General features: G+C 36.5%; 1 protein-coding gene across 1 annotated transcript in view; it reads right to left on the bottom strand.

The window, feature by feature from the left end:
* Positions 1-18,742, bottom strand: part of chmp2ba (charged multivesicular body protein 2Ba) — an 88,011-nt gene extending 69,269 nt beyond the window's left edge. The window contains exon 1 of the mRNA XM_039744984.1: positions 18,490-18,742. Within this exon, the coding sequence (XP_039600918.1) occupies positions 18,490-18,523 (34 nt within the window). The 5' untranslated portion in view covers positions 18,524-18,742. The remainder of the gene's footprint in view (positions 1-18,489) is intronic.
* Between the last annotated feature and the right edge of the window lie 1,794 nt (positions 18,743-20,536).

The raw sequence follows: 20,536 nt of genomic DNA on the forward strand, positions 1-20,536 counted from the left end.
TTATGTTTATCTTTTATTGTGTCTTCTATTACTCTATTCATTTTGTAAAGCACTTTGAGCTACATTTTTTTGTATGAATATGTGCTATATAAATAAATGTTGATTGATTGATTGATTGATTATTGAGGTACAAGAATACTCTTCTGGATAGATGTACTTATTTAGGAACGCAAATGTTAAGGTTTGCTAAACTGTGTCAAAAAAAGTACTGAAATTTTATTAGAGCCAAGGATAACCTAAATACAACTGTGTACTCCTGAAACAGAGGAAATCAGTCCATTATCAATAAAGCCACTGGCATTGAGGATTTGACATTGCAGTGTTGAACAACAAGCAAAAGGTTTTAAAAAGTAATTTAGTTTAAGTGTAGAGGAGAAGGAAAAGGATACCCAAGAGTATATTTCTCTGATTGGTGTATAGTTAGGTTCCAAACTCACACTCAATAATTGGCTTATGTATAACTAACAGAAATGTGGACAAGTTTACAGTTCAAATCTTAGTGGTGAGAAGTTAAGCAAAATTACACATTTTATTGGCTAACTAGAAAGATTACAATATGCAAGCTTTTAAGGCAACTCGGGCAAGATGTAATCACCACATCCATAATGGCTAACATGGTATAACACCCTAGTACTACTAGTCCAAATCTTACAATTCTAATAGAAATGATTAATGAAGAAATGTAATCCTCCTGCAAAGCCAGCGTTACTTGGCTATGGCACAATCAAATTTGACATGTGTAAGAATTCTCTTAAAATAAATATGTAAAATGCAAACCCCTTTTCTCAAAAACAATATTTAGACTTGTGTTAAAATACTAAAACCCTCTACAATGTAGATACTACAGTGTCATTAATTAACCTAAAACTGATATCGTTATAACATAGGAATAAAACTGGAGAACTTGGGAGAAAAATCTATAGAGATGCAATGAAAACATGCAAACACCAAACAACATTAGCTAAGATAGGACTTGAACCGAGGACCTGGAACTGTGGCATCACTTTTAACTACTGTACCAAAATACCAATCAATGAGTAGATAAGGACAAGGCTATTGGTGTTTGAGTAGTGATCATTAAACCCCTAAATATTATTAACAAGCCCATATTGGAAAATACGCTGTAAACTGATGTCACTTTGTTGTGTTTTTGCATGCTGATGCAAAGTACTACAGTATTTGTGCTATGGGTCCTGATAATCTTCACAATTGCAGCATTCACAAATCATTGATATTTAAAACAAAGAAATGGTCTGCTTTAATAATTATAAATTTAAACTGTAAATCATATTACATTTTCTATATTACCATAATATCTGAATTTAGTTTATTAAATACTGTCAAGCTTGTTTTTTTTTAATGAAAATAAAAAATAAACTCTTACATTTTATTAATTTTTTCACCTCATATAGTCTAAAAATGTTGAGTCTAGTTAGATTTCTGAACCTGAAAGAAAGGGAATTTCAAATTCAAGAGAAAAGAAATTATAGCTCAATTTACAACAGACAAAACATTCAACGATCTAATTTTTTAATCCAATTTCTGTTTTATGGTTGTGTGGTACCATAATCCATCCTGGCAGGACAGTGCGTGTAGCAGGAACTAAACCTTGAAAGTGCTGCTAGAACATTCCAGGGCATATTCATATATTTAACCACATTCACTTATACTGGTACAAAAATCCTGGATTAAAATGGTTTATGTTGGGAGTAGAATGGTGGTGTAATGCTGATTCAAAGATCCAAGATCTGGAAAATCACCATGTGAACATTCGTTCCATGTCTGTGTGGATATTACTTTCAGATAAACGTCCAAGTACACTCATTTTCCTCCCAGATTATAAAGATGCGAGTGTTAGGTAAATCTGCAATTCTAAAAAGGCCTTGTATTGATCATAGTTGTGGACACAAGTGGGAATTGCAATTAACGTAGTAAACCTTATAAGCACTGTCTCCAGTCTTCTTCCTTAGTGCAATTTAAACCCCTGATTTGGATTAAGTGGATTAAAGAATGTAATGTTAGATTTGTTACAGTGGTAGATCCCAAAGAGAAAATGACTATATAAAATGAACACATTTTACTTTTCTCACCTAAAAGTAAAAATTCTAAATATTTTCTTCCATTTAGCTATATATATATATATATATATATATATATATATATATATATATATATATACACACACAGACACACACACACACACACATATATATATATATATATATCTGTACTAATAAAAAGGCAAAGCCCTCACTCACTCACTCACTCATCACTAATTCTCCAACTTCCGTGTGGGTGGAAGGCTGAAATTTGGCAGGTTGATTCCTTACAGCTTCCTTACAAAAGTTGGGCAGGTTTTATATCGAAATTCTACGCGTAATGGTCATAACTGGAAGCAGTTTTCTCCATTTACTGTAATGGAGATGAGCTTCAACGCCGTGGGGAGGAGTTTCGTGTGACATCATCACGCCTCCCACGTAATCACGCAGTACATAGAAAACCAGGAAGACCTCAAAAAGCGCTCAAGAAAACATGCATTATATAATTGAGAAGGCAGCGAAACAATAAGAAGCGAGTTCTGCTACTTGAAACAAAGCACGATGTAAACCTACACTTTAAATTAAGTTCATAGACAGGCTGCGCTGGCGTTTGTAATTTAGTGCCTGCCCATAGAAGGCCGTCCGTCAGCGGCAATCCAATAGCAAACTGCCACGGGTAAATATTCACGGGTGAAGGACTGTGCTTATGGAGAGGAAGATGAGATGGTCAGGGTGGTGTTTGACACAAACTCAGCGAAACTGCGAGAGAAAGTTTTAAGTGCCAGGACTAAGGTAACATTAAATAAGCTATGGACATAGCACGAGATGGCACCAGCACAGCTGGGAACCTTCGATGCAAGTACACCGAGTGGCTCACGTGAACTGACGCAGTGCACAGATAAAAGCAACAGTTCCAAAGAGCTGAACAAAACCGAATTACACAGTTGAAAAGGCAGCAAAAATATGAAGCGTCTGATAAGCATATTCATAAATGCAGCTACTGTGGAAACAAAGCACACGGTGGAAAAAGTCAATGTCCGCTAAAGGAAGACAGTGTAAAAAACCCGTGCATGCAGTGTGTCAGGTCTCAGATAAAGAAGAAGACGAGCTGTTTATTGATGCAGTAAGAAACTAATCGATGAATGAAACCTGTCATCTTTACAACGATTGACAAACACGGAATGTAACTTGAACACAACACATCATGCAAATACGACCCTGATTGAAAGAAATAATGATAATCAAATCCTTGATGACAGCAACATTCAATAACACTCACAAAACAATTACTGTATATTGACAATCATGTTACGTTATTTTTAAAATGTTCCCTTTTCTTTTCATAACTTCTACTTCTCCACTGCGATACGCGGTATATATTTAAATGTATATATATACCCTATCTACAGTACATACTCGCATAGACAAGCCACATGCTGTGGCTCAATTGTAGAGTCTTAAGCCTCTAATGCCGACATTCGAGGTTCGATTCCCGAGAGGGATGCACTGAGTATGTACGCGCTACTGATTCATTTTACCTTCATCTCCTTGGTTTGGGACGTATGAAAAATATTAGGTTAACGCAGAATCATGTTACGTTATTTTTAAAATGTTTCCCTTTATTAGCACAAGCACAGCTGAGAAGCTTCGATGCATGTACTCCATAACGCGTTAAAAATAACGCATTTAATCACACTTTCAATTCCAAGCAAGCGGGAACTTTTGTCAATGCATCATTTCCTGGTACATCCATTACACTGATGCACACATCACAGCTACAAAAATGTTAGAGTCGGAATAAAGCGCGTTCCTCGACTGATCATTTCGACTTCCCGAAGCCTTGATAAAAGCATGGTTTTGTGCACAATGAAAAGCAAGCAAAATTAGATGCATTACAGAAAGCGGACTTTGTGGCTCTTACTGGGGATCATTGGACTTCCGTGACCGTTAGTAATTCTAATTACATCTAATTACAAAATGTTCAATGATCACACTGTTTTAGCCTAATGTACAAAATAATTTTGGCTAAGGTTACTCAGAGTTTAAAGATTAAGTTGGTCAAATTACCTTTTATGTTTCTGACTTATTTTTTAAGAAGAAAAACTGCACTTTATGTTGAAATTTTGGTTATTATTATTTAAAGACAATACTATTCTGAAAATCTACTTAAAGTACTTAAACTACCACTTTATTTTTAAGTCTGCCCAATTTTAACCAGGGATGATATTTTTGTTTCTGTTTTGAATTCAAATGCAGTTTAAAGGCTTTTTTTCAGAAATTAAAACAGCTTCAGTTTACAATATTCATGTCCATGTCTATTATTTGATTCTGTCGCCCACTAAAACACTTTTAAATTAAAAAAAACATTTGCGATTTGGGGCAAATTTACGTGTCGATTACATACGATTAATCAAGATTAATTCTTACACAGCCTCTAATTAATTGGATTAATTTTTTAATCGAGTCCCACCTAATATATATATATATGTGGATATATATATGTAGATTTGTATATATAAATATACAGTATATAGATATGTATATGTGTATATATATATATATATATATATATATATATATATATATATATATATATATATATATATATATATATATATATATATATATACTTACATATACATACACTCACCTAAAGGATTATTAGGAACACCTGTTCAATTTCTTATTAATGCAATTATCTAATCAACCAATCACATGGCAGTTGCTTGAATGCATTTAGGGATGTGGTCCTGGTCAAGACAATCTCCTGAACTCCAAACTGAATATCAGAATCGGAAAGAAAGGTGATTTAAGCAATTTTGAGCGTGGCATGGTTGTTGGTACCAGATGGGCCGGTCTGAGTATTTCACAATCTGCTCAGTCACTGGGATTTTCACGCACAACCATTTCTAGGGTTTACAAAGAATGGTGTGAAAAGGGAAAAACATCCAGTATGCGGCAGTCCTGTGGGCTTAAAATGCCTTGTTGATGCTAGAGGTCAGAGGAGAATGGGCCGACTGATTCAAGCTGATAGAAGAGCAACTTTGACTGAAATAACCACTCGTTACAACCAAGGTATGCAGCAAAGCATTTGTGAAGCCACAACACGCACAACCTTGAGGCGGATGGGCTACAACAGCAGAAGACCCCACCGGGTACCACTCATCTCCACTACAAATAGTAAAAAGAGGCTACAATTTGCACGAGCTGACCAAAATTGGACAGTTGAAGACTGGAAAAATGTTGCCTGGTCTGATGAGTCTCGATTTCTGTTGAGACATTCAAATGGTAGAGTCAGAATTTGGCGTAAACAGAATAAGAACATGGATCCATCATGCCTTGTTACCACTGTGCAGGGTGGTGGTGGTGGTGGAATGGTGTGGGGGATGTTTTCTTGGCACACTTTAGGCCCCTTAGTGCCAATTGGGCATCGTTTAAATGCCACGGGCTACCTGAGCATTGTTTCTGACCATGTCCATCCCTTCATGACCACCATGTACCCATCCTCTGATGGCTACTTCCAGCAGGATAATGCACCATGTCACAAAGCTCAAATCATTTCAAATTGGTTTCTTGAACAGGACAATGAGTTCACTGTACTAAAATGGCCCCCACAGTCACCAGATCTCAACCCAATAGAGCATCTTTGGGATGTGGTGGAACGGGAGCTTCGTGCAAGATGCTATCCTATAAATATGGGCCAACATTTCTAAAGAATGCTTTCAGCACCTTGTTGAATCAATGCCACCTAGAATTAAGGCAGTTCTAAAGGCGAAAGGGGGTCAAACACCGTATGAGTATGGTGTTCCTAATAATCCTTTAGGTGAGTGTATATATATATATATATATATATATATATATATATATATATATATATATATAGCATCACAATATAAAGTGTCAAACGTGAACACAAAAGGCTTGCCTACACTGGTAGAAAAGCTAATTATTCACAAGCTGCACAAAATGCAATAATGCTTCCTAAAGCATTTGATGTTGCTCAACAAGAACACTAAATATTAAAACAATCTGAAAAAAATTATAGCTGAAATACCTATAAAAAAAAAAAAAAAACTCAATCTAAAACATGGTTTACCCTGTTTAAAAAGGTCCACCTTTCCACAGAACATACATACAGACAAAATACATTCAGACACCTCTTAAGCAATTAGTTGATCAAAACAGTACCAATATATAACTTAGGAAACAATCTCAATAATCAAACCACTCACTCATTAAAAATTTAAATTAGCCACATGGCTAAGGAAGATGGTCAAAGCCCCTAGCAGGATTTCTAAATAGGAATAATGTTGCCTCTTCTTCCCATTGCTGGGGTTTATTGTTAAAAAAATAATTTCAACACCAGCAACCTTAACCACTTATCTCAACTTTTCAAATTCTTAGGAAGGCAAAAAACCTCTTAGAAAATATAATAATGATTTTAGACAACAGAAATCTACTTTACATTTTCTTAATCTATCAAATAATCAAATTATGCAAGAATTGTTTAACTGTACTATTGCAGCTACTACTAAAACAGATTAAACAAAATGAGTTTACCCAGCAAGCACAAAGGCAATACAAAGGCCCTTGTGACAAAACTCTAATAACACTACTCAGAATTAATCTAGCAAGAGATCAGCTTGGAAAGAATTCATTAACACTTTCTACTTCTTGAAAGCCCCAATTCCCTTTCCTGTTATCATTCACACAAAGGAATAAAAGGATTCCCCTCTCAGCAGCTTTGAAATATATGTAGATGCCCAAAGCATAAACATGAATGCCTGGAAATTGAGTCAAGGTCATGGCAATACCACACCACTGCTTACGGCACTTTACAATTACCTGAAATGTATTAAACATGACACTGTTTTGCATCATCAACAATTGCAAATTTATCTTAATGGTCAAAAGAACAGCAAAGTAGAACAGCATACCGGACAGTCTCCTCTGGGATACTACCAACCATTACACCAATCATATGCCTGTTTGCTTAGCTCAAGGATATATATACTAATGACCAAGCCTTTTGGGAGAATAGGGCTATTAAAAATAAATGTGACGGGTACATCAAGGGGATCAAGTATTTAAAGTATCTATTTTAAACTAGCTGATACATAATTTACATTTTTATGTAAAGTTTCAAAAGAAGTGACTAAACAAAATTATTCAAATGAAATTGAAACTTCAGTTATATAGAGAAGTTCTGATCTTTTAATATTTGCAAAAGGACTGATTGTCGCATTATGAAAGAGGAGGTTTCAAATTTATTATAATATAGTGCTCCCAAAAAAGAATTTTCACATGATTGTAATTTCACAACAAATTTAGGAATGCTCACATCCCTCTCATTTTCGTCCAAAGCTAAAAGTGTCAAATATTCAAAAACGTAACGAAATATTAGAAAAATAGATCAAAAGGACATTAATAGTTATTCTATTTACTTCTGGCTACTGATATCTACTTTAGTTTAATCATAAAATAAATAATAATAATGTTAAATACAGACAGCAAAAAGCCTTCAAAAATAGTGCCAGGAGTATCCCATGCAAACTCTGGGGGATAACAAGATTCAAAAGTTTTTATGCATACTTTGGAACACTAGACCCAGCATAGAGCAATACTGTATTGTGGCACCAATAAAAACAAACCAAGTTCAGTTGAGGTATATATTGATGACACACAATTTGTCCATACAATCTTTGATCTAAATGAAGTGCAATAAGCATAGAAGGTCTAATACTAATATAATGACTTCTACAAAATGTGCTATATTTTGATTGTGTGTGTGTGTGTGTGCGCGCATAATGTGCTCTATCAAAATATGAATGGTTAAGAAAAAATTAACTACTTGTGTAGTCTTCACTAGTTTTATCCTCATTAGAATGACATTTCACACTCAGGCCTTCTTCTTAAGATTTCTTTCTAATATAGCAATTACCCAAAAGCTGAAGGTAATGTTTATTTTTACCATATTCATATAGAAGCATTATCAAGTATATAAATGATAACAAGTGTGTACTGAATAAAAGATGTCTGCTGTATTGGTTGTCTGTATTAGGACAAGGCCCATAAATAGTGCTGTTACTGGTCTTTCATTTTTCCTGACTGTTTCCTTTCCTATTATTGTCTCCTATTTGTGTTAGTCCCATAAAGCCAGAGCAAAGTTATGAAAAAATATTACCTGTTTTACCTTTCACTACACATTCAATATTTCCCGCAGTTAAAAAAAACGCAGTAGAGATCACTGATGTCCTCATATGATTTAATGTTTGATCATCTTAACAAGGAGGAATCTACACAGCATTCTAGATGCACATGCAATGTTAGCTAAAATTGCTCATTCTTACACCTGTTAGTAGCATGGACAGATGGCACATACCTGAGGTAAGAAATCAAGTATTTATAGAGTTATGTATACATACACTCACTGTCAACTTTACTAAGTACACCTGTTCAACTGCATGTTAACACAAACCTCTAAACACCCAATCACGTGGCAGGCACTCAATTAATTTAGGCATGTAGACACTGTCAAGGCAACCTACTGAAGATCAAACCAAGCATCAGAATAGGGAAGAAAGGTGGTTAAAGTGACTTTGAATGTGGCATGGTTTTTTGTGTCAGATGGGCTGGTTCGAGTATTTCAGAAATTGCTGATCTACCAGGATTTTCACACACAACCATCTGAAGTGTTTACAGAGAATGGTGCAAAAAAGGTAAAATATCCAGTGAGCAGCAGTTCTTTCGGCGAAAATGCTTTGTTGAAACGAGAGGTCAGAGAAGAATAGCCAGACTGGTTCAAGCAACAGTAACTCAAATAACCACTTGTTACAACCAAGGTGTGCAAAAGAGCATCACTGAATGCACAACATGTCGAACCTTGAAGCAGATGGGCAACAGTAGCAGGAGACTATATCGGGTGCAACTCCTGTCGGCTAAGAATAGGCAACTGAGTCTACGGTTTGCATGGGCTCACTAAAATTGGACAACAGAAAATTCAAAAAACTTAGTTTAAAAACACCTAGTCTGCGGAGCCTTGACTTCTGCTGCAATATTTCAGAATTTGGTGTCAGTAACATGAAAGCATGGATCCATCTTGCCTTGTATCACCGTATCAAACTGTTGGTGGTATAATGATGTGGGGGATATTTTCTTGGCACATTTTGGGCCCCTTATCACCAACTGAGTGTTATTTAAATGCCACAGCCTACCTGAGTAATGTTGCAGACCATGCAGGATAACGTGCCATGGCACAAAGCTAAAATCATCTCAAACTTGTTTCTTGAATAGGACAGTGAGTTCACTGTATTCAAGTGGCCTCCACAGCCACCAGATTTCAATCCAACAGAGCACCTTTGGGATGTGGTGGAATGGAACAAACAAATCTGCAGCAACGGAATGATGCTATCATGTCAATATGGACCAAAATCTCTGAGGAATGCTTCCAGTACCTTGTTAAATTTATGCCATCAAGAATTACAGCAGTTCTGAAGGCAAAAGAGGGTTCAACTCGATACTAGCAATGTGTACCTAATAAAGTGTCCAGCGAGTCCACATACACTGACACTGACCTTCAAGTTTGAATATAAGGAAGAACTCAGAAAGCATAAGGAGAAAGTCCAGTACAGAGACTAACTTAAGCTAAAATTACAGCAGAACAACATTAAGGAAGTGTATGGAACAGGATGATGGCTATTACTGGCTACAAGCAGGCTGTAAAATATTCAGAGGAAGTGAACAAGAACAGAGCTAAAGAACTGAACCAGTTCTTCAGCAATTTTGAGTCATTCTTGTCAGTCCAGCCCATTGTCAACAGTGGGAAGTCTCTTAGTGCAAGCTGATGAAATTCTGGAATTCTAATTGCCATCTTTACCCTGCATGACCTTCTCCTATATTGACATCACACCTGTGGTCTCCAACACCCTTCCACTTCCTAGACTGTCTGTCTCTGCTGATTAAGTAAGGAGAGTGCTGAGGATACTCTGCACAAACAAGGCTGTAGGGTGGGATGGAATTGGCCCAAAGGTGCTGAAAACATGTGTCAATGAGCTCTGTGGGCTCCTTCAGCTCATATTCACCCTTTCCCTGAGTTAGCAGAAGGTTCTCCAGCTGTGGAAAACATCCTCTGTAGTCCCAGTTGCAAAGAAAGGGCATTCCAGTGACCACATATACTTTAGACCAGTCACACTAACTACATACAGCCGTGAATACTTTTGAGAGGCTGGTCCTGAAATGACTCTGAACCCTGGTTTCAGAACATCTATATACTCCACACAATTTATTTCCACTTTAAATTATACATTAACTATTATCTATTGATTGATTGTATTATTTGTCTTGTGACTCTGTATTTTTGTTGAATATGCCTCTGATACTACATGCATCTAAATTTTCCTTTGGGATTAATAAAGTCTATCTAAACTAATTTAACCAAAACATTTTTAAAATGCCCCAGAAATATATTAAGTGCACATTAAAACATTAAAACACTATGTTAACAAACTGTACAAAATTAGTTTATGATCTAAGTACAGGCTCTGGTTAGGGATGATTGTGAGTAACCAAGTAATGGAAAAACACACATTTTAACTTTTAGTTTATAAGGATATCCAGAAGAACAAGGTGGATGTGTTTATAAGGCATGCAGCATGGTTTAATAATTTTTGAACTTGCCTCTATGGGGTAACAGAGCAGGAGGTGATTATGCTAAAGTTGTTAAAGTATAACGTTTGAATCAGGCACGGATAGGCATATTAATACCAATTCTATTAAGTGGCATTATGAACCATTTTACTAAGATGGGCTCTAGCTTCTCCAAAACCTCTTACTCTAAGAGCTGCTGAGATATGCATCAACAGTGACAGACATGCTTGATTTCCTCCTTCACAAAAAAAATGAGGAGTTTGAGGCTTGAAAGAGTCTATTATTTGTTATTAGATTGTATTAATTTTATTAGATTATTTTGATGATATTAGCTTCAAAACATTTACTGTTAAGTAGATCAGCAGAGCAGAAAAATTTGTTAATCAATAACATATCTGTTATCGACTTATATTATTGAGAGTAAACTTTTGTGTAGTCGTTGTCTAAATGAGGTTTAAAGTTTAATAGAATCTGGGTGCCACAGACTCGACCCTTAAAAGGCCCCATTATTCTAGGTAGAATTTACTGTACACTTCTACTTCATTACAGCATTTCTGACACTGCAACATACATAAATAGAGGGTTTTTGCTGTGAAAATACTGAATTTGGTGCATACATTCACACCAAAAATGTTGCTTTCCTTGACGAGCACAATTAACTTCAATGCATTTCTTTATATTTTATCACTTCTGCCAGAGGTATTACATTTGTAGCATTGATCTCATGATAAATTAAGAAACTGAAGAAAAAGTAATCATGATTTTGTAATCAATTATTTAGCCACACACTTTCTAAACCAATCCATCTATCAGTTCAGTCCTGCATTTGTTCCATCCATCCATCATCCTAACTACAGGGTCACGGAGGTCTGCTGGAGCCAATCCCAGTCAACACTGGGCGCAAGGCAGGAAACAAACACTGGGCAGGGCGCCAGCCCACCGCAGGGCACACACACACGCACACACACATACACACACACACTAGGGACAATTTAGAATTGCCAATGCACCTAACCTGCATGTCTTTGGACAGTGGGAGGAAACCGGAGCACCCTGTGGAAACCCACACAGACACGGGAAGAAAATGCAAACTCATGTCTCCTTACTGCGAGGCAGCATCGCTACCCACTGCGCCACCATGCTGCCCTGCATTTGCTCCCTATTTTACAAATATCAATGTCAAAAGCAAAATGATTTAACTAAAGAAAATAAGATGTAAACAAAACAGCAGTCAATTATGAAATATCTCATGAAATCATGGCAATTTTGCTTCAGAAATCTACATGTCCTGAAAATAGCTTTTGTAGTGTAAAACAGTAGTAGTGGTCAGTGCCAAATTTCAATTAGGGAAATGTCACAACAGAAGAAGGTGGTATACCTCTGGTTCATTTATAGTCTTCTTTCCACAATTCAATCACAGAAAATCTGATTTTACAAGTATGAAATACATTTATAAAGGAAATTTTTAAATGAAAGTTAAATAGTATGAAACATGTCAGTCCCAAGCTTTAAACCCTCAAACACAGACCAAAATCCATGAAGTACATTTTCTATGTCCCCAAAAGAGTATTTTTTTTAATGTAAAGGTGCAAATTTACTTTCAAAACCGATAGCTACAGCTGACATATAAGATAGATAGATAGATAGATAGATAGATAGATAGATAGATAGATAGATAGATAGATAGATAGATAGATAGATAGATAGATAGATAGATAGATAGATAGATAGAGGCACCTGACGTCCATGCCCAGCCGGGACGCCACTGCACACTGTATTCAGGGGAGCAGCCCTGGACAGTGCAATACCTCCCCCTGGGATGGTGTAGTGCCTCAGTTTCCCACAGGGCTCCATGGGAATTGGAGTTGGGGGCAGCCCTGTTGGGTCCTGCAGGTACCGCCAGGGGGTGCTGTGTTTGGGACTCCTGAGCCCATGTGGGCAACAGCTTCATCACACCTGGAAGTGCCGCCGGATCTTGGTGATCAAACACCTGGAGCACTTCCAGGTGACCTATAAAAGGGAGCCAGCAACCACCACTCATGGGCCAGAGTCGGGTGGAGGAGGACAAGGTTGCGAGGGAGGAGTGGTGGTGCCAGTGAGAAGAGTGTGCTTGTGCAGTACTACTGGTGTTTGGGACTGTGGGAGGAGTACGGGGAAGACGTGCCCTCCAGCTGAAGAGGAATAAAAAATCCTTTTATTTTACACGTGCCTCCCGTGTCCAATCTATACACACACACACACACATTCTCCATAGCATCCCAACTTTTTCTGATTTGGAGCTGTACATACTCTGTTTGCCATTAGTTTAACCTTTATAATGCTGCTTATATGCTATGCTGCTGGAATTTGGCCATGAATGCAGCAGTGTTTTGCATGTGCTAATATGCTGTGAAAGTGTTGATTTTGTATTTAAGCACAACATATTACATATATTGGTCAAAATGCTTATGAAATTAGTTACATTTAGCATGCTTAATTTTCTCTGAAAATCTCAGCTCTGCTAGAAGAAGCAAAAAGATCTGACATGCACAGTAGCTTAAATGCTGTCCTGATCATTTCTATTTAAAGAAAAAAATGGCTTAAAATAAGTCAGTGTCACCTAACCCTAATGCAACAAACCAAATAAAGTTCCTGCTGCAAAATTAACTGTACTGATATGATTAAGTTTCACCTTTGTCAGATTAAAAGTTTATCGTTCAAAATTACTAACAGGAAGAATTATTTCTTTTGTCTTTATTTATCTTTAATTTTGAAATTACTTGCAAAGCTCATTCTTAATTCAGCCAAACTGAGCAATACTGACTCTCCAGATTCTTTTCGTTTTTAAAAGCAATAAAATAAAAAGGATGAATATGAAAGTGAGTTTTTCAACTAAACAGTCCAGATGTCTGAAATGGCTAAATGTGTACCATGTGTGAAGTATTACATTTTCTAACATTCCCATCATTTTATTGCTCTCTTTTATTGCCCTTTGTAAAGCCATTGATCAGCAATAAATGTTCTTCATTTCCTGTGGTAATACAAGAAGCTGCTGACTTATCCTTTTAGAAATGCAAGTTCTATGACATACCAAGACATGTCCACTTCACTTAATTATGTTATCGGTATACACAAGAAAATGCTTTGTAGCTCATCATTCAAGTCAGAGAGACCTGACTGTAGCACTCCCAGCGCCTTTTATCATCCCCCAGGGAATCCCTACCGGGCTGCACTTCTGAACTTCCAACTTCCATGCAAGTGTCCAAACTGGGACTCTATATGACCAATGATGCCACCTAGTATAATGGGGGATAAATTGCTCCTTTTTGCCCTCTCTTGCCATTTCCAGTTACCTTTGGGCATTCCAATCAGGACGGGAATTGTAAGGTGTCCTGGCTGGGTACTGCCCCAATTTACTCCATCCTTCCATCATGGCAACCACGTTGGGTAAACAAGTCACCTCCATCCTGAGTGGGATGCCCATCCATCCTCTGGGGGCATCTATTATATATATATTTTTTTCCATTTTAAATTTTGCTATTCCCAATCCACATTGTATTCAATAACAAAATCCTATTACATATTAAAGGACTCTCTAATCCACAAAAAATTAATTGCTGTTATGGAATGAGTCATCAGTCAAATTGGATATAATAAGCTTATTTCATATGTTCCACACATAGGCAGCTTATCAAGTTTACCTTCAAAAACCTGTATCATATAATTAATATTTTATGAAAGAGAAAAATATTTTTCTAGCTACAGAAAATGTCTACTATTTCCAGAGATATACAGCTGTCATGGTTTGCTCTATTACAGCAAATACAACACATGACAGTTGCCATAATAATGAAGTGGTTAGCATGTTGCCTCACTGACACAACATTTTGGGTTTAAAAACCATGTATATTCATTGTCTGCAAGGAGTCTGCAAAGGTTTTCTTCTAGTTGGTACAGTTTTCCTACCATGTCACCAAAAATATGAACATTAAGTTAAATGGTTTCATATTGGCCCTGCCTGGAAGTGTTTGTGAGAGATTATTGCCACGGACTGTTGTCCTGCCTAGGGCGGTTTTCTGCCATGACAGGGACTGTGCCGCTGTAACCAAAATTGGAATACGTGGCTTTGAGACTATGCAATTGTGCAAAAACACATTTTTTTGTTTTTAATGTAAATACCAAAAGTACTTCATAGAAATAGTTTAAAGGATGTTTATTTGTTTAAAATTCTGTAGTTAACTACCACTCTATAAAAAGTTTGTTATGCAATAAACCAGATTAAATAATAAATAAATAAATAAATAAATAAATAAAATGTCAGTACAGTTAAAGAACGTATGTGGTACAGAAAAAAAATGTACTCAACATAAACACCATAAAGCAGGAAAGGTACTTACTGTATACACCTCAAATGCTAGCATGAAATGGTGAACAGCTTTTCCTGGATCATTGCATTATCTCTCAGTCACAAAAGAGCACTGCTCAACTGGAAATGATTATTTGCCACCTGGGCTATATGTCCACTGTACTTCTAGTAATCAAAATTAAATAATCTAAATGAGCAATATTTACTTAAACTGTCGAATCAGCTGCCAGAAAAGTTATATCAGAAACCTATTGTCATATTGTGCATAAATGTTAAAGAGTAAGAATGAGTTAATGTTGATATTGAAAAGGTGCATATGATCTACAGCTCAGTAACTCTAAAAGTTGTTAAGTCCTTTGAAACACAGGTTAATGGAAAAAATTGCATGCTATACATCATATTACAGCAATTCAATTCAAAAGCAGCTCTTAGATTTTAGGAAAGTTTCAGTAACAGTTTTAGCATTAAGAAATCCAAACACACACACACACACAAATAAATAACAAAAGACACTGCAGAAGTAGTCCATCAGGTATTTTTAGGAAGAAGCCTTACATTAAATCAAGGAGACAAGCTACTTTTGACCAATAAACAATTAATATTGAAAGGTGTATATAATCTTAATGTTTTCTCCTTTAATGTCACAGAACTGGCAAAATGTAGTTAAAAAACTGACTTATAAAATAAAATCATTTTTCTTATCACTGATATATCTATAATAAAAACACTACTGACGTTTACTTTTCCTAAGCCTATCAGAAAATTTCACGATATAAACGTGGCACACGGATGTGAAAAGCATGACACGCTGTGATGATTTGCATTCTTCTATTTTTTTTTTACACGTAAAAGCTCCTCCCACATATCCCTTTGGATTCGACACAAAATTCGGGATTCTATACTTACAGTTGATCGGATGAAGAGATCCAGTCACGGAGACAAGACAGTGCAACTGGAACCTGAGGTAATACATTTATTTACTTAATGTTTTTGTTAAAGATACTTTACAAAAATTGGTCTCTCTTAGTGTGCAACATAGTGGCTTCCTTAACTTAAAGTTGTAAATGCGACAGGCTAAGGCTCTTGAGAGCACATAGGGAAAATTATTTATTAAATTATCGACAAACACAAAAAAGCTAAGAATTTCAGTCAAATTCTCAAAAACACATTGAATAAAGCACGTTTGACAGCAATGGCAGGACTGGTCAACAGAAAGACTTCTGTTAATGAAGAGCGCAGTTCAAGGAACAAAGACATGCAGTCAAAATGCCACAGGAAAAATGAAGCAGGAATCCAAAAATATGTACTACAGTAGAAAGTGATATATTTGCATCCAAGTGTGTGTGCATGTGTATATGTTATTTACATATAGACACAAAATATATACATTTTTTCCCCAGAGGGGACTGGACGGTCTCTTGGTCTGGAATCCCTGCAGATTTTATTTTTTTTCTCCAACCGTCTGGAGTTTTTTTTTTTTTTGTTTTTTCTGTCCACCCTGGCCATCGGACCTTACTTATTCTATGTTAATTAATGTTGACTTATTTTTTATTGTGTCTTCTATTTTTCTATTCTTCATTTTGTAAAGCACTTTGAGCTACATTTTTTTTTGTATGAAAATGTGCTATATAAATAAATGTTGTTGTTGTGTACATATATACAAACAAAATATTAGAAATCACGGCTTTCAGCTGAGATATCTAAATAATAATAATAATACTACATTTTATTTATTTAGCGCCTTACCCATGATCAAAGCACTTTAAATACACACTACCAATGAAAGTTACAATAACCCATTACATCTGAAAGATTTTAAAGCATCTTCAAATGGAAGTAATGTTGTGAGGACAATTAAAAAAAAAAAAAAACAGATTCTGAAAATCTAAAAATATCTTTGACAGCTTCAAATTGCTATACAGACGTCTGTGAAAGGTGTTGTACAATAGAACTGATGACAGTGTATAGACAGGTCAAGAAAGTGTATATACACAAGACTGACAAATAAAATTCTACAAAAAACAACTGTGAAAGAATTTTGAAAGCAACAACAGGAGTAGTTAAAAAAGATTTTCACTACAAAGCCTTGTATTGGTTTCAGAGACCTTTAAATATTTGCCATGCATTTATCAACAACTACAATTCAGTATAAAAATTATAAATAAATAAATTCACCCAATGCTTCTTCCCAGTTTAGGATTTACTAAAAAGCTTCCTGGGCTAAAATTAAAATTTCAACCCATCTAAACAAAAAGGAAAAAAAATCACATTGCAGAGCATAGAGCCATTAGCACATCATATAGGTAAACGCTTTCTGAAGACAATATGCTATGCATCTCACTGTAGTCTTTGTGTAAATAATAATGAAATGCTCCACACAAACTTCAATTCTTCCAGTATACTATGGCTTACCAAAATAATAGTATCACAAACAAAAAGTAAAGGTGATATGTAATCGATACAAGTACAAATCTCCACGTTCTTAATAATCTAAATGTATTTTGCTTTTTTACTTCAAATTAAACATTTAATTTTTGCAGGACAACTATCTAAACGTCTGAAAAAAAAAAGCATGAAGAAGAAAAAGACTGGATTGTTTCCTTATACAGGAAGATAACAGTGCATATGAAGGACACTACTGGATTAAATATTAATAATAACGATTTTCCTTTTGAAATCATCAGCTCTTTTCAAGAGAGTCCATGCTCCTGATTTGAAGAGACAGAATAATACAACTATGCCCATGCCTTATTTATGATGATGTGTATAAATGATTACTACTGGCAAAGACAGACGAAATTAAGTGTGATTAGTTACGTGCAACAATCAGTCGCAACCCATCAAAAGTCTCGCGCAACAACTACTTTTAGTAAGAGCACGGTTTGAAAATTATTCTAACTCCGCCGATCTCCCCAGAATTGCTTATTCATATATTGTAGTGACATCTCGACTTCTGCTGCGGTTTAATAATTTGACTTTGTCACCGATGGGACTTCTGAAGTCTTGTGTAACCCAGACCAAGTCACAACAATCACAGCTAGTTGTAAGTGTGACACAGTTTGAGGTTTTAAATTGGATTATCATTGTGATCAATTAAATACGTTTTGTTACACGTGAAAAGGGAGGGTTCCGAGCTAAGGGGTATTCTTCCTTTCAAATTTGCAAGATGACTTTTACCTGCGACTTGGTCACCTAATTCAGCTAAACCGGGCACTGGATAATTCCCATGTATTAAATAAAAACGAATCCCGAGGTGTACAACTAAGGCTGGTCGTAACTCCGCCGAGGGAAACGAGTAACCGTATGGCTGCAGTGTTTGGCAATGACTCTTAAATCTCGACAGATTGAACTTCCACACAAGAAACGTTCATCCTCGAACCACAAGCGAACTTGAGCACACTTTCCAATACTTGGAACGTGCAAGCGAGGCCTCCCTCCGAAAACAAGTTTTAAACTCACCATCTACAGTCTTCTTCTTCAGTAAGGATGCCATGGCGAGCGGAGGAAGGCCCCGACCTTTAAGAAACCAAATTCAGAAAGTGACGCCAAACGATTCTTTTCTATTTATTTTCTCTTAATATTTTAAACACTCTTCCACCGCAGCTCCTGTTTACACACGTTGATTTCCTGGTTGAACAAGTCTACCGGTTAACATCTCACCGGCTTTGCCTCACATGACAACATGAGTCACAGCGAAACCGTGACGTCATGTAGGCCAAGCTCCGCCTTAAGCGCGCGACACCAGTAATAATATCCAAGTGGATGTTACTCGACACCAGCGTTCACGTTTGTAGAAGCTGTGTCTGCTGCGCGCCCTTCACACGCTTCCAGGCTAAATAAGTTGCTATTGTCCATTCATTCATTTTATAAATTTGTACTTTTCTTTTAAATGGTGGACGGCTGCCAGATCATTTGCAAACAGCGTCGGTTGCAAGGCAGAAACCAGCCGTAGACAGCTTCCCAGTTCATTGCCAGTCACACCTATGAAAAATAGAGAGGTATTTATCTTAACAGCTAGAACAAATACGAACGTTGTCGGGAAAATGCTAAGGGAATTTACCAATTTTTTACAAGTTTGTTATTAATAATATGATAATAACGTGTTCGTGAAATGCCTCCGTACATCATTCAATTGCATCGGACGCTGTAAGGGAAACAACTCTGGACGGTCGTACCTACACTCATTTATTATAAAAAAAAAACTACCAGGATCATCAAAATGAAATAAATATGAACGATATGTTAGCTTTATTTAATTCCATTACATTATTTTTTCACTAGTTTTATTTTTAAAAGTAATCGGTCCATTGACTTTTGAACCCACTTCACCAAGCATTGCAGAACGTCAGAGTTTATCCTCTTAGTATAGCTGAATCGATGAAGGTGGATTCGATTGTAAAAGCGAGTGATTCAGAAATTGTCCGTGTGGTGGAAAGCGACTGTGACTCGCAACAGAATGCTCGCAGCTCTGGAATGGGTCCAGGCTTTCTGCAAATCACCTAATGAAAAAAGCGCAGTTGGGAAACGGATGAATGCATAGGCTGATTTGCTCTCCCTGCTACGTCAACCAACATCCGTTTAATTTCAGTAACTTTCTATGGTCGCCCGCTTGGTAAATAATATTTTTGTAATATCCAACTCCTTGGGAAAATAAAAGTGATTAAGACTAAAACAGATATACCTGGCCTTTTTTTTTCTAAAAGGATTTTTGTGACAGTGTTCTGTTCTGAAAGTCTCAACAAATCTCTCGATGCATGCTCAATAATCCAGGTATGGAAATTCTAGAAAGTTGATTCAGTTCATCTGGACATAGTTCTTTTCCAAGGAGATTTTTTTTTTTTTAAATATACTTTATTTACATATATGTTTGGGTTATATATATAAACACTAGTAATCTTACAATCTATAGCAATCTGCTATCTCAAAATAGAAACGACTGTATTCAGCTATTGTCTGATACAGTCTTTCACTATCATTTACCAACTGCACCTTATTTACATATGCATAGGTAATATATCTATACAAAAAAACAATCCTTTACAATATTACACGCCAAATTAAGTGTTTTGTCAATAACATTCGGTTATTTTCCATTACATTCAATACAGCAGTCTGGATTCTATTACTATTTACAAGTTATTGCAGTCTTGACTTTGTCCCCATCTTCGGAGGCTTGTCCTCAAAGAGGGGGCTTTGCCAAGGGCTGCATTAAAACCAAAGTTATATTAAGACACCTCTTGGAGGGAGAGGTGGCTTTACATATCCTCAGTTCTTCAAGGAGTCCAGGATAGAATAGTCTCTGAGGAGGCTGTGGATGTATCTGCAGCAGTCCTGGATTGTCATCCTTTCCCTCCCAAGGATGAGGCGGTTCCTGGCGACCCATAGAGCATCTTTCACGCAGCACATGAGACGCCATGCCTCCTCGGTGGCTTCCAGTGAGTGGGTACCCAGGAAAAGTCTATAGAGCACCGAATGGTGCAAGAGATTATCTCTAGGTACCGACTCT

Source organism: Polypterus senegalus, chromosome 2, assembly GCF_016835505.1.
Source record: "Polypterus senegalus isolate Bchr_013 chromosome 2, ASM1683550v1, whole genome shotgun sequence".
In the NCBI taxonomy this organism is placed as follows: Eukaryota; Metazoa; Chordata; class Cladistia; order Polypteriformes; family Polypteridae; genus Polypterus; species Polypterus senegalus.